This window comes from Talpa europaea (genome assembly GCF_964194135.1).
Source record: "Talpa europaea genome assembly, chromosome: 14".
Classification (NCBI taxonomy): domain Eukaryota; kingdom Metazoa; phylum Chordata; class Mammalia; order Eulipotyphla; family Talpidae; genus Talpa; species Talpa europaea.
The window spans coordinates 68,418,531-68,433,750 of NC_140082.1; the positions used below are offsets into that span (position 1 = coordinate 68,418,531).

Consider the following 15,220-nt stretch of genomic DNA (forward strand, 5'->3'; position numbering starts at 1 on the left):
TTACCTGGCTATACAAAATGATAAAATCTTGCCATTTGCCATGTAGGTGGAACTTGCGAGTATTTACTAAATGAAATAAGTCAGATGAAGAAAGACAAATACAATATAATTTCACTCAAAGCAAATGAATTAGAAAAGAGAATAAAAACAGACCCTCAGATTCTAATAACAGAATGGTAGTTACAAAAAGGAACAGAAATTTGGAGGTGGTAAAATGGTTTCAATTTTATGGTGGATGGAATTTAGACTGTGTGGTGATCATAGTGTAGTATATACAGATCTCAAAACAAAACAAAAAAACCTGTATACGTGAAATGTAAAAAAAGAAACAAAAAACAATTGCACACTCTTACACCATGAGAACAAAGTGGTGATCAACAAAGTGTAAGGGGAATAAGGTATCAATGATGGTGGAAGGAAAGAATTATCAGGGTGGATATCACAATATAACAAATAAACATATAAAATTATTATAATGTTGTACACAGGAAACTTATATAATGCTATTAAAAAAATGCCAGAAGCCCAATGAGATACTACTGCACTATATTAAAATAACTAAAATCTGAAGTACTGATGACAACAACAAATGCTGGTGAGGACTTGGAAGAACAATAGCTGTCATTGCTGGAGGAAATGGAAAATAGTCTGTTACTGGGCAGTGAGTGGGGCACCCCAGACCCCCAACCCTGCTTGCTCTAAATACGTTCTTCCATTTGCAGCATCAAGATAAAACATATATGACCTTTAATGGAAAGGAATTTTAATACAATTATTGTGCAATACAGAAAAGACAGAATATATGGTTTTATCAAGCACCCAAAGTTACCCATCCCCTCACAGGTAAAAGTCTACCGAAAGAGGATTGGCCCAAAGAAAGGCCTGAAAGCTTGCCACAGTCTAAAGCACTTTCCAGTGGGGACCCATAGAAAACGGTCAGAAACAGTCAGACAAGCCTGGGAGAAAAAGAACAAAAAATGAAGATAAAAGCTGCCATTGTTAACCTCCCCACGGGTCTCTCACCCACATCTGTTCCAACCAGCCCAGGACCAAGAAGCAAGTGCAGCTTCTTCATGTGTCTCTCCACTCCATGTGGCTCCTCCAGGTCTCCTTCTGGCTCTCCATCCTGCTTCCTTCCTTCTCCAGCTTATTCTCCTCCCTGCTTAGCTCCACTCTCCTTTGGGTAGGGAAGGTAACCTGGAGCCTCCTCTTTTCCTGGGGACCACCCTGTTACAGTACTGCCAGTTTGGAATACTGTTTAATGGTTCCTACAAAACTAAACATATTGTTAACATATAATACTTCACACTAGTTGCTATTTACTCAAGTGAGAGGAAAGCTTATTTCCCCACAAAACTTGCATATCACTGGCTATTCATAATAGTTAAAACTTGGAAACAACCAAGGTATTCTTCACTAAGAAAATGTGATACATATGGGCCTCCCCGGTGGCGCAGTGGGTTGAGTGCCTGCACCATGAAGCTGTCCACAGCCTCTACAGCACTGATTAGATTCATGGCCGGCCAGGGAGATTCCACATGGCGAGGCAGACCTCTTCTGTCTCGCCCACTGCTCCCCTCAGCAGTGTACATCAGTCCTTCTGCCTATTCTGCTCCCTCCTCTGTCTCTGGTGAATTCTCTCACCCTTCCGAGCCTCTGGCCTATACCCCAGTGCTTGCATAAATATATAAATCTTTAAAAAAATAAATAAATAAAATAAACCTTTTTAAAAAGGTGATGCATACATTCAGTGAAATATCTTTCAGCAATTGGAAGACATAAAAAATTTGTGCCTCCCTTGTAGTACTATCAAGCTATGGTCACCCACTGTGGCATGAGTTCAATCCCTGGCATCCCTAGCCAGGGAGCTATCCACATGGTGCAGCAGACCTCTCCGGCCTCGCCTACTGCATCCCTCAGCAGTGTATTCAGTGGATCCACATGTTCTGCTCCTCACTCTGTCTCTGGTGAATATTCTCACCCCACCTCAGTCCTACACTCCAGTTCTTGTATGCATAAATAAGTAAAATAAATCTTTAAAAAAAGGAAAGAAAGAAAGACACAATTAAGACACAAAAAGACATGGAGGAACCTTAATTGCATAGTGCTACATGGAAGAAATCAATCTGAAATGGGTATTTGCTATGCTATTCCAACATTATACATTTTGGAAAAAGGCAAAATTATAGTGCCAGGAAAAAATAGTAGCAGTTTATTAGAAGTTGAGGAGGAGATAGAGGAATAAATAAGTAGAGAATAGGAAAATTTCAGGGCAGCTAAACTATTCTGCAACATGATGTAATGATGCATACATGTCATATATTTGTCAAAAGTCATAGAACTTATATAGAGTGAACCCTAATTTTATCTATGGACTTCAATTAGTAACAATGCATCAATACTGGCTTATCAATTATAACAGATAAGGCACATTAATGTAACATATTAATAATAAAGGAAAACAGGTTGGGAGGAAAGTCCATATAGGAATTCTCATAATTTCTACTCAATTTTTCTGTAAACTTAAAACAACTCAAAAGTGGTCTATTTGTTTTACAAAAAGAAATCTTGAATAAAAATATTTTAAAGAGAAACAGAAAGACTATCACAGGAATAATAAGACCAACATAATCTTTGATCAATAGTATGCAACATCATATGTTGTTAATACATAAAATGAATTTTACTTTCATAAAATGACATCCATTCTTTTTTTTCTTTTACTGCCCAGAAAATTTTAATTTTGCACATCACTAGGCATGAATTTTTGTCATTAGTAATTATTAAACGCTGCTAGTGCCATCGTCCAAATGGCATGACTATTTTTTTTAAGATTTATTTATTTATTTATACAAGAACGGGGTACAGGCCAGATTCGCGGGAGGGTGAGAGTTCTCCCCAGAGACAGAGCATGGAAAAGAACAGGCCCACTGACAGAAATACATTGCTGAGGGGAGCAGCAGGAAAGACAGGAGAGGTCTGAGGCGCCATGTGGGACCCTCGCTGGCTGGCCAGGATCAAACTGGCGCTGCAGAGGCTGCGGACAGTTTCACAGCGCTGCGCTCAACCGTCTGCGCCACCAGGGGAGGCCCTGGAATGACAATTTTATGTCCACAGTTCATTTCTATAGTAACAAGCAGAATTTTCATGATTTACATAAATATATTTGTCAGAGAAGTTTTAACAGTGAGATGCAGTATAGCATCCACACTCTGATGCTTTTCAGATATCAATACAAATGTATTTTTAATCACCATTCATTTGAGTGACCATGTAAAAAATAAATTATTTAGTAATTCTAAGTTTCCAAAGGAGGTTTTCCAATTTACTTACCATAATTGTTAGTAAGGTTTTTTTGTGTTTTTTAAAAGATGGATTTATTTATTTGTGCATACAAGAACTGGGGAAGAGGCCAGAGGTGCAGGAGGTGAGAGGATTCACCAGAGACAGAGTGGGGAAAAGATCAGGCAGACTGATGAAATACACTCCTGAGGGGAGCAGTGGGCAAGGCAGGAGAGGTCTGCCGTGCCATGTAGGTCACCTCCCTGGCCAGCTGGGGATCGAACTCATGCTGCAGAAGCTACAGATATCTTCACAGTGCTGTGCTTTTCCCCTTGCGCCACCAGGGAGGCCCCATTAGTGAGGTTTTTAAGAAACACCTTCCATGTCCACATCCTGTTGTAATTTCTACACCATTTTTGCCAGCTGCTTTGCTTTACCTGCAAGAGGGATCTAGACAAGATGGATGTTTTGTTTACTTTCTTTGATGCCCTGAACTTTCTGTAGTTCTTTATTTTTTTTTTAAATTTGACTTTCTGTAGTTCTTTATTTTTTTGAACTTTTTCATTATACATTTAGCTTGATGGGCCTCCCCTGGTGGCGCAGGCAGTTGAGTGCCGTGCTGTCAGCGGTCTCTGCAGCGCCAGTTCGATCCCGGCCAGCCAGGGAGGGTCCCGCATGATGCAGCAGACCTCTCCTGACTCACCCACTGCTCCCCTCAGCAGTGTATATCTTCAGTCTGCCTGTTCTGTTCCCCACTCTGTCTCTGGTGAATCCTCTCGCCCTCCCGCACATCTGGCCTGTACCCTGGTTCTTGTATAAAATAGATAGGTGAATCTATAAAAAAACAAAAAAATAAATTTAGCTTGGTGCTACGGTTTGATCTCTTCAACTCTCTTCATTGCATCAATAGTTTTATTTATTTATTTATTTTTATGAATTATTTTATTTTATATAATTCTTACATCATTTTTTCATTTTTGCACAATATATGCATTTTCATTTTGGTTATATTTCCCATACAATTCACACCCCCTTTTTCTGACCCTAATCCCTTTTCTCCTCCCCCCGCCCCCCACTGTAGTGTGTCTGTGGTCTATAGTTGCTTGTTGATTTTGATTTTTACTTTATTGCAGTTAGTCTTTTTCCTGGTCCCTTATTTAGGTTTTCTAAATTCCTGCTATGAGTGAGACCATCCAGTATTTTTCTTTTTCTTTTTGGTTTATTTCGCTGAGCATAATCCCTTCCAACTCCATCCATGTTGCTGCAAATTGCATGAGTTTATCTTTTTGATTGCTGAGTAATATTTCATTGTGTATATATATACCACATCTTCTTGATCCAGTCATCTATTTTTGGGCATTTGGGTTGTTTCCATAGCTTAGCTATTGTAAATAGTGCTGCTATAAACATAGGGGTGCAGGTGCCCTTTTGAATTAATGTTTCTGTGTCCTTTGGGTAAATACCTAGGAGTGGAGTTGCTGGATTATATGGAAGCTCTATATTTAGTAGGTCAAGAAATCTCCACACAGCTTTGCTGAAGACCAGCCTCAGCAAACTGGGTGTCAGGGGTTCCTGAAGGATGGGACAGCATGGGCACAATTGAGGAATGGATCAGACACACGCAATGTCTTGTGTTAGTATGTCTGTCCCCGAAGGTCTCAGAAAGTCTTTGTTTATTCATTTTTTAGCAAGTGGTGAGATTACATCATCATATGCATAGAAGCAAAGCAGAAACAATCAGTGTATTCTTTTCCCATAGACTTTTGGCTGCTATGTGCTCTCAGCAAGAAGGCAACCTTCAAGGTTAATAGATAAAAACTAAATCTTACACTAAAACTTATTGTTTCTGTCTAGACAAATACCTAAGACAGTGGATAGCCGCCAGTGCACTTCTATCAGCTAAGGCCTAAGCATCAAAAGACTCTTCTATTCAAATGGCCTTCAGCGGGAGACCAGCTGATTTTTGGTTATCAGCCAGCAGGGTTTTTTACCAAGAAACTTCTTAACACAGCTAACTTCATGTAAAAACTTTCCTGAGAAACTTTTAAAAAAGCAAAAGAAGGACTTACTATAATTGTTGTCCTGGGTTGCTTGTCAGGCATGCTCATGTATAACAAACTCTTTCCCATTGTCAGGCAGGCCAAATTTACAGTGTTTAATTTTTAAGCAGGTATTTCTTTGTGTCATTTACTTACAGTATTCTATACGTAAAATTTATTGCCCAATGTACTTTCTGAGAAGATTTTTCTTATATGACCAAGAACAAAAAGCAAAGGGATGCTTATAGGTTATAGATTAATCTTCAGCCCCACGGTGTGAGGCACAAGGGATCTTCAGCCCCATGGTGTGAGGCTCTTTGGAAATCTTCGGCCCCACAGTGTGAGGTCCTTTTTCTTCAGCCCCATGGTGTGAGGCTCTTTGAGCTTTGGCCCCACAGTGTGAGGCCCTTTTTCTTAGCTACTTGCCAGTGTCTTATCTGGCTGGGGCAGTAAGGCCCCCCGCACAGCTTTCCATAGTAGTTGGACCATTTTGCACTCCCAGCAGCAGTGCAGGAGAGTTCCTTTTTCTCTGCATCCTTGCCAACATTTGTTGTTGCAACAACAACAAAAAACAAACAAACAAACAAAAAAACCTAGCATCAATAGTTTTATTCTATAGCTCTTGCTGATATTTGACAAGTTCATTCTTATGATTTTCAAATTAAAACGAGTTATCACCATAAGTTTTTACCAACTGCTTTCCAGAATGCTTTCATCCACCAGATTTTCTAGGATTGGATTGGGTTTCTTTGTAAAGTTTTTATAGTGCTTGAATTTACAGAATATGAACACCTTGCAATTGTTGTGGAACATCAAGTGCTGGATGGGGAAGATAAGCCCCTGAACAGAGAAAACAATGATTGTTGGGTTGGGAATGCAGCAGCATGTCCCCTGGGACATGCTGAGGGATGAGTCCTGGAGCAGGTTTGCAAGGCAAGGCTCTACTGCTCGGTCAGCAGCCCTCTAGCTATTTATTAGCAGTAATAAACAAGCATGACTTATTATGTGACAATAGCAGGAGGAGCAGGGTCCAGGGGAGACAAAGGATAATCAACTTTATGGGGAATTGGAGGGGACATGTTGGCCACTATACAAGAACTTCCTGTGCAGGTACTTGATGTAATTTCTGAGCTACTCCCAGGCCTCCTCAGACCATGGCCACACAGTCAATGGCTACCTAGGTGTCCCCAGATGTGCCATTGTCTTAAGGCAGTCATGCAGGAGTGCCTTATCCAAATCCTACACACACACACACACACACACACACACACACACATGCACACACACACATGATTAGAGATGCCATACACACAGGTACAGAGGACCCAAGCTGTAGAAAGGCCACAGATGAGGTCCTTTCTTACAGGAAATCTGCCAGTTCTTTCATTGTGTGTCTTTGTGCATGCTACTTTGTGCATTGTCTTGAAATAAAAAATAAGGAAACTTATTTGTAGGATTTCTATTCATGAATTTATTTGCTGCATTGGCAGATGCATTTTTAGCAATCAGAATGACAGTGGGTAAAATGACTTCAAGTATGTATTTTTTTAATTTATTAGATAGTAGACCTCTAATTAGGCTAGCTATTTAATTCTTACTCAGTCCTTTTAGTTCAGCAATATCTACTGTTTTTCTTTGTAATTTCTTCATCCTTCCATGAAACGCTTTTGGACAGCAACCTGACAAGATATATTAGCTCTCTCTCATCTGGAAATCCATATTCTCTGTCCCAGATAACCCTATGATATGAGTCCCCTCATTCCCCAAACTTTGATCTTCTATTTCACTGCTGCAAGTTGGTTTATCAGCCTCTATTACTAATTGTCTTAATGTTGTGCCATCATCAATGTGCATTCCCTCACACTATGGGAAATGTGTTTGAAAGTCTCACAGGAGTCTCCTGAAATCCCTTCTTTTCTGACTTAGGTATAGAAGAGTCGGGATTTACAGAACTTTCTACTATAATTGACTCCTAATTGCTGACTTCTGATGTATTCATTGTGCCTACCAATACCAAAGTTAGACAGGGATTTAACATTTTCTATTAGTACCTACAGTATACTATTGACAGAACTGGGAAGAACAAACATTCTTGCCATATTTTGTTCTAAGGGGAAAAGATTCAGTATTTTGCCAGTAAATATTATGTTTTCTACAGGGTTTTCATGAGTGAGAGAGTTAAGTATTGTGTGGCTTTCAGACTTGTATTTGAAATTTTCTAGCACTTTGCATAAAATGGACCTTAGTCAAAACTTCCATTTTCAAAATTCTACTACATTTGGAAACTACTGGGAACATATATAGTCACTTATATAAGTTAAAATTGTGTGCTTTCATTAGTTCTGTAAGTTAAGAAAAAATAGACTATAGCTCTCCTGTCTCGCCCTTAGCAGTGTATTTCAGTACATCCAACTGTTCTGCTCCCCACTCTATCTCTGGTGAATCCTCTCACCCTCCACACCTCTGACATACATGCCAGTTCTTCTATGCATAAATAAATACATAAATATTTTTAAAAAGAAAAAAAATCCAAAGCAACCACCTATTCTCTTATTTCAAGTAATTAGAAAAAGAACAACAGGAAAAAAAAAGAAGAAAGAAAATCATTAAAATTAAAACAGAAATAAATGAAATAGAAAAAATAGAAGTTAAGAAGAACAGTCCAAAATATCAGTGAAATCAAATGGTGGTTCTTTGAACAAAATGAACAAAATAGACAAATCTTTAGCTAGGCTTACAAAGAAAATGAGAGAGTAAATTCAAATAAGTAGGGTAATTTATGTAAGGGGAGAAATTACAATGCACGCAGCAGAAATCCAGGAGATAATAGTATGAACTATGCAAATAATTTCAATAATCTAGATAAGATGGGAAAATTCTTAGAATTATATAATCACCCAAAGCTAACCGAGAAAGAAATAGAAAACATAAAACAAAAATGTGTTAGCTGAGGGTCAGGAATTAGGAGTTCCTCTTCTGGGTGGTTCTAGTTTAAGATCTTCCATGACACTGCAGTCAAGCTGTTGGCCCAGGCTGAAGTAACATGAAGAAGCTGGAAAATCTGTTTCACTCATGTGGTAGTTGGGAGTAGGCTTTAGTTTCTAAGCACATAGAGTTTTGCTCAAAGCATAGCTTCCCCCAGACACTCCAAAATAGAAGAGTCCCATATTAGAAACTACAGTCCTTTAGTAGATTATTCTCAGAAGGAAAAATCATCACTTTTGCACATTGTCTGTTTTTCACATAGACCAACTATATTACAGTGTGGGCACTATACAAAGGTGTCACACCAGAATTAGGAGATCATTAGGGATCATGTTAGAGGATGACTTCTGCAATAAAATAAGGGCTATGGAAGTAATTTGAAAGGTGGATTGAAAGAGGGAGGGCTAGTCCTACATACTTCCCAGGGTTATGCCAGGTGACTGATTTCTTTGCAAAATCTACATTCCTACCAACTTTTTAGAAACATTCCTTTTTCTCCATCTCTTTTCAATACTTGTTGTTTCTGGACTTTTTGATGTGAGCCATTTTCACAGTGTGAGATATTATCTCATTGTGGTTTTGATATACATTTGCATGGTACGTTATAAACTATTTTTCGTGTATTTTTATTCCTATTCTCTTGGCCATCTTTATGTCTTCCCTGGAGGAGTGATTATTTAGTTCTTCTGACCATTTATTTATTGGAATTTTTTTCACTGCCTTTTAGACATGTGATGTGTAAATATTTTCTCCCGTCAGTAAAGGTTTTTTTTTTTTCTTCAATGCTAGTTTCTGTCTCTGTGCAGAAGTACTTGTATTTGTTTTTGTTATTGTTTCCTTTGCTGTAACAGTCAAGTCTCCAAATATATCACTTAAATCAATATCAAGGAGTGTTTTTGCCTATGTTTTCTTACATGTGTTCTCTGGGTTCAGTTCTTTCATATAAGTCTTCAATCCCTTTTGAGTTAATTTTTCTGTGTGGGATGAGACAGTAGTGTTTTTTCATTGTGTGTGTGTGTGTGTGTGTGTGTGTGTGGTTGTCTAGTTTTCCCAGCACCATTTGTTGAAAAGGCTCTTCTTAGCTCCTTTGTTGTGTGTTAACTGTTCATTTAAGATGGGTTTATTTCTGTACTCTCAATTCTATTCCTTTGCTCTCTGTGTGTATTTTCTGCCAATATCATGTTGTTTTCATTACCAGAAATTTGTAGTAAAGCGTGAAGTCTAGGACTGTAAGTCCATTCTTTCTCCATTCTTTCTCTTTCTCTCTCTTTTATTTAACCACAGTTAGTATCATTGTCTTTCTTTCTTTTTTTTTTTTTTAAGATTTATTTATTTAGGGCCTCCCCAGTGGCACAGCGGTTGAGCGCTGGGTTGCGAAGCTGCCCGCTGCCTCTGTGGTGCCGGTTCGATCCCCAGCTGCTCCCTGGCCACTGGAAGAGGGTCCCACATGGCGCGCAGACCTCTCCTGCCACCCGCTGCTCCCCTCAGCAGTGTACTTTGGTCCTTCTGCCTGCTCTGCTCCCCGCTCTGGCTCTGGTGAATTCTCTCACCCTCCCGCGCTTCTAACTGTACCCAGTGCTTGTATAAATAAATAAAACCTTCAAATCCTTTAAAAAAGATTTATTTATTTATACAAGAACCGGGGTACAGACCAGATGTGCAGGAGGATTCACCAGAGACAGAGCAGGGAACAGAACAGGCAGACTGACAAATTACACTACAGAGGGGAGCAGCGGGCAAGACAGGAGAGGTCTGTGATGCCATGTGGGATTCTTGCTGGCTGGCCAGGATCGAATACGCACTGCAGAGGCTGCGGACAGCTTCACAGTTCGGCGCCACCAGGGAGGCCCTCTCTCTCTCTCTCTCTCTCTCTCTCTTTTAAAGATTTATTTATTTATTTATACAAGCACTGGGTACAGTCAGAAGTGCGGGAGGATGAGAGACTTCACCAGAGCCAGAGTGGGGAGCAGAGCGGGCAGAAGGAGCGAAGTACACTGCTGAGGGGAGCAGCGGGCGGCAGGAGAGGTCTGCGCCCCATGCGGGACCCTCACCTGGCAGCGGGAGATCGAACAGACACTGCAGAGGCTGCGGGCAGCTTCGCAACCCAGTGCTCAATTGCTGCGCCACGGGGGAGGCCCCCCTCTCTTTTTTTTAAACCAGGATTACTTAATAATTATTTGCAAATAGCTATTTGGGGTCTTTTATGTAAAAAATTTCAGTAATGTTTGGTCTACTTGTCTGAAGAATGCCATTGTGCTACTCATAGGGATTGCACTGAATCTGTATATTGCTTTGATTAATATGGCCATTTTAAAAATATGAATTCTTCCAATACATGATCAGGAGAGATCTCTTCCTTTTTGCCATCTTCTATTTCTTTGAATAATATGTTATGGCTTCCTTTGTAGAGGTGTTCACCTCTTCTGTTAAGTTTATTCCTAGATTTTACTCCTTTTTTGGTACATTAGTAAAGGTATTTTTTGCTTGGTGCTTTCTTTTCTAATTCATTGTTTTCACATTTTTTCCAAAACTCATTCGAAAGATAGGTTTCAGTAAATGTACCCTGTGTGATAAAATATTTCAAATCATCTGTTAGATAACCCAATCACTTTTAGATATGTGATCACATTTTCAGTTTTATTCCAGCTTCCCCTGTTTCTTTGTAAGATTGTTTTTGGATAGGAGTCTGGTATATAAAGTTTTGCTTTTATTTGATTTCATGTAGTCGGGGATAAGGGCCAGTTATCCAAAGGGTTCCTTCTACCTCCTTGCTGATTTTTCCTTTAGACAGATTGTCTATTTCTAGTACTGTTACCATGGGGTATAATATCATCTTCCATCATTCATGCTAGATTTCTCTTCCAGACATTTGCTCCAAGCATAAACTGCCCACACATTATAACCGTTCTCCACAAACTCAGACTCCCATATACTTACTTGTCTTTTTGTTTTATGTTCCATGCTACTGGGACACAAAATCTGGATACCTTGCCTGTCACATATAAGTCTTGAAAAGTAGTGTCTTGGGCTCATTATTTATACCAAGCCATGTGTGAGGATTTGTTTTGGGTGTAATCAAATGTGGGATTTCTGAGGGTGTAGGGCCCCCTATTTACAGACTCATTTAATCTTGTCTGGGCATTCCTATCATTCCCTCTACACTCCTTGGGATTTCTCTCCCAGAGGAGAAAAATAAGTCACCTGCTGAGCTCTGCAGTTTTCACCTTTATTTCTCTTTCGCTCCAGATAATGGAGCCTTCTCTTTTTTCTTTATTTCCACACTTTAACGATACAAGAAAATCTCTGTGATGGATTTGGCCATACTTGACGCTTGATATACCTGTAACCACTTAAATAATTTCAATTTTGGGGCTCTCCTGGTGGCGCAGGGGTTAAAGACAGTGCTATCAAGCTATTGCCAGCCACTACACCATGAGTTCAATCCCTAGGCGGCAAGGGAGCAACCCACATGGCACAGCAGACCTCTCCTGTCTTGCCTGCTACTTCCCTCAGTAGTGTATTTCAGTAGATCCACGTGTTCTACTCCTCACTCTCTCAGGTGAATCCTCTTACCCCCCCCACCTCTGGCTTACAACCCAGTTCTTGTATGTATAAGTAAATATATCTTTTAAAAATTTGCAATTTTATTGGATTTAGATTTAGAGGTGGAAAATTGTAAGAGAATGAAAATTGGATAGGTTTCTTTAATATTTTCAATATAATTTGTTATATGAAGATCAATGATTGTGAATCCTGGCTGCATCACTGGAAGTTTTTTAAAAATATAAATGCCTAGACAAACCAAATAAAAATTTAATCAGTTTATTAGATTTTTTTAAATTTTTAATTTTTTTTTAATTTATACATACAAGAGCTGGGGTGTAGGTCAGGGTGGTGAGAGGATTCAGCAGAGATAGTGTGGGGAAGCAGAACTGGAAGATCTACTGAAATACACTGCTGAGGGGAGCAGCGGGTGAGGCAGGAGAGGTCTGCTGTGCCCTGTCGGTCAGCTCCCTGGCTGGGAATTGAACTTGTGCTTCATTGGCAGTGGATAGCTCCATAAGTGCTGAGACTTAAGTCCTTGCGCCACCAGGAAGGCCCAGATTAGACTTTCTTGTTTTTTTTTTCCTCTCTGTGAATACATTTATATATATATATTATATATATAATATATATACATACATATACATATATATTATTTTTACATTGTTGTTCACTTTTTTAATATTTTATTTTATATAATTCTTACATCATTTTTCATTTTTGCACAATGTATGCATTTTAATTTTGGTTATATTCCCCATACAATTGCACCCCAATTGCATCCCCCCTTATTTTGACCTTAATCTTTCCTCTCCCCACCCCCCTATGGGTGGAGCTAGAAGGGATCATGCTCAGCGAAATAAGTCAGAAAGAAAAAGAAAAATACCGGATGGTCTCACTCATAGCAGGAATTTAGAAAACCTAAATAAGGGACCAGGAAAAAGACTAAATAATACAAAGTAAAAATTAAAATCAACAAGCAACTATAAACCAGAGACACATGGGGGGGGTTGTTGTTCATTTTTAAACAATATTTGCTTTCCCCACCCCTCAGATTGAATCTCCATAGAATTTCCTTCCCCAAGGCACCCGTGCACCACAGTCTTCTGTGCTCCTCCCTCTATCCCTCTGACCCCTCTGTCCCCTCCTCCCCTGCAGTATGTCTCTGATTCATGATTTATAATTGTCCATTTTTGCTTTGCTGTGTTTTGTACTGTTATTATTTTTTTACACTGATGTCTTATTTTGTTCCCCTATATTCCTGCTATAAGTGAAACCATCTGATATTTTTTCTTTTTCCTTCTGGCTTATTTCACTGAGCATAATTCCTTCTAGTTCAAGTTCTGCAAATCGCATGAGTTTATCTTTTTGATTGCTGAATAATATTCCATTGTGTATATATGCCACATGAGTTTGAGTGAGTTGTTCAGGGTCAGTTAGCAAATTAGCCTCACCTGGTTAGGTGTTTTCCTTCTTCTTATCTTGTCAACAAGATGTAAATTGATATGCAACCCAAATATGTTATTTATTTAATGTTTATAGTACAATATATCTATAGTATTTTTTCTATGTAATGTACATAGAAAAAATAATTTAAAAAATACTTTCCTCATACAGTGTCATAATGATTTGTCACAGTGGTTGTTCCTTAAGGAAATTCCCCTGTGTCCTCATTATTCAAAGAGCAATATTTTTCTTGAATGTCAACACTGCTGCTTTCTTTCTTTCTTTCTTTTTTTTTTTTGCCCTTCTGCCCTGAAAACATCACAATTTCACAAAAGCCCTTAAAGTCCTTTTTCAGATTCATAATTTCTCTGGAATTGCTTTTAAGGATAGTATGTAATGTTTCATTGATTTTGAAATCTGTGGGGCAAAGAAATGAGCAGAGATGTACAGAGTGATGCTTTTTACTGCACCAGAGATCCCAAAACTTAAAAGTAAAGGAAACACAATTCATGTAAGTTCTGACAACTTTCGAGACATTTGTAATATATTAGAACCTTTTAAGATTTAAGGTCCCATATATTTTTTTCTCTTTTCTTTTGTTTTCTGATTGATGTTATTTTTCCTCAAAGCATTTCTTTTCCCTTTATCACTCTCCCTCTTTTCAGCTTCACTCTTCTCTCTCTCCCTCTTATTCCTCCCCTGTCTCCTTTCTCCCTCCTCCTCCTCCTACCTTTCACTCCTTACCCCTCCCATCCTCCACCAACTTCTAAATACAAGAGATGTTTTACAACTCTCCTGAGGTTTCCCAAGAACCTCAAGCAGGCTGTTCACACTTTTCTAATTGTCCCTGTTAAAAAGGGATTCGACTTCTTGAGGGAAAGGAAAAAGAAAGGTCAAGAATTTCTGGGAAGAGCATGGTTGATTACCAGTTTCTTCCATCATCTTCATCATTTTTACCACTGCTTTGTTGTACACTCTGTCTATGGAAAACAAATATTCCCAGTTACATAGTTTAATGAATCATTGTAAAAAATATTGACTCTGGGCCTCCCCTGGTGGTGCAGTGGTTGAGCGCTGGGCTGCAAATCTGCCCGCAGCCTCTGCAACCCCGGTTTGATCCCCGGCCAGCAAGCGAGAGTGCCATATGGCACGCAGACCTCTCCTGCACCTGCTGCTCCCCTCAGCAGTGTATTTCGTCAGTCTGCCTGTTCTGTTCCCCACTCTAACTCTGGTGAATTCTCTCACGCTCCCGCACTTCTGACTGTACTCAGTGCTTGTATAAATAAATAAATAAATCTTTAAAAAAAATATTGACTCTGGAATTTGAGTTGATTCAACCGATTATAGTTTTCCAACTTGGGAAACGAGTAACCACTTAGTAGTAGTGTCACCTCATAAAGAAAAAATACACTCTGAGAGATGTTGTGTACATTTATCAGCTGGGGCTATAACTCCATCTAGTCTGGATATTCTTGCACGATGTCTGTTGCTTAGGAGCTACTAATATCAACACCAACATCACATACAAAGCCCATTAATTTATTTTTCTCATTTCCCTGGAAGTTATTCAAGAATGGTGTATGAAGGGTTAAATATAAGGAATAAACAGGTGCTTTGTATTTTACTACTAGTTACAGCTGATAGATGTAGCTGTTGTTATTTAGGAAGATGTGACAGTGACTTACGCCATCTAAGCAATTGCTAAGGTTCTGGAGAGTGGATCATTAATATACTGATCAGAAATTTCATATCCAAGGATACCTTTGACTCTATTTTTTTTAACTTTCATTTCCAGCCTGGATGTGTAAACACCACTGAAGTGGACATTAAGAAGTCGTCCAGAATGAGAAACCCACACAAAACACGGAAGGTAAAATCAATACTTGTTGTTCTTATCTTGGTGATGAGTTGAACTGTTTAGAGTA

The 15,220-nt window shown here is 39.1% G+C and overlaps 1 protein-coding gene across 13 annotated transcripts in view; it reads left to right on the forward strand.

Annotated features, from left to right (window-relative positions):
- RGS7 (regulator of G protein signaling 7) overlaps positions 1-15,220 on the forward strand; it is a gene marked incomplete at both ends in the record, with an annotated part of 489,391 nt that overhangs the window by 415,577 nt on the left and 58,594 nt on the right. For 12 of the 13 annotated variants that reach the window (XM_084253313.1, XM_084253315.1, XM_084253309.1 and 9 more), the window contains one exon: positions 15,091-15,165. The exons of the other annotated variant lie outside the window; for it this stretch is intronic. In XM_084253313.1, the coding sequence (XP_084109439.1) occupies positions 15,091-15,165 (75 nt within the window). The remainder of the gene's footprint in view (positions 1-15,090; positions 15,166-15,220) is intronic. 13 annotated transcript variants of the gene reach the window in all.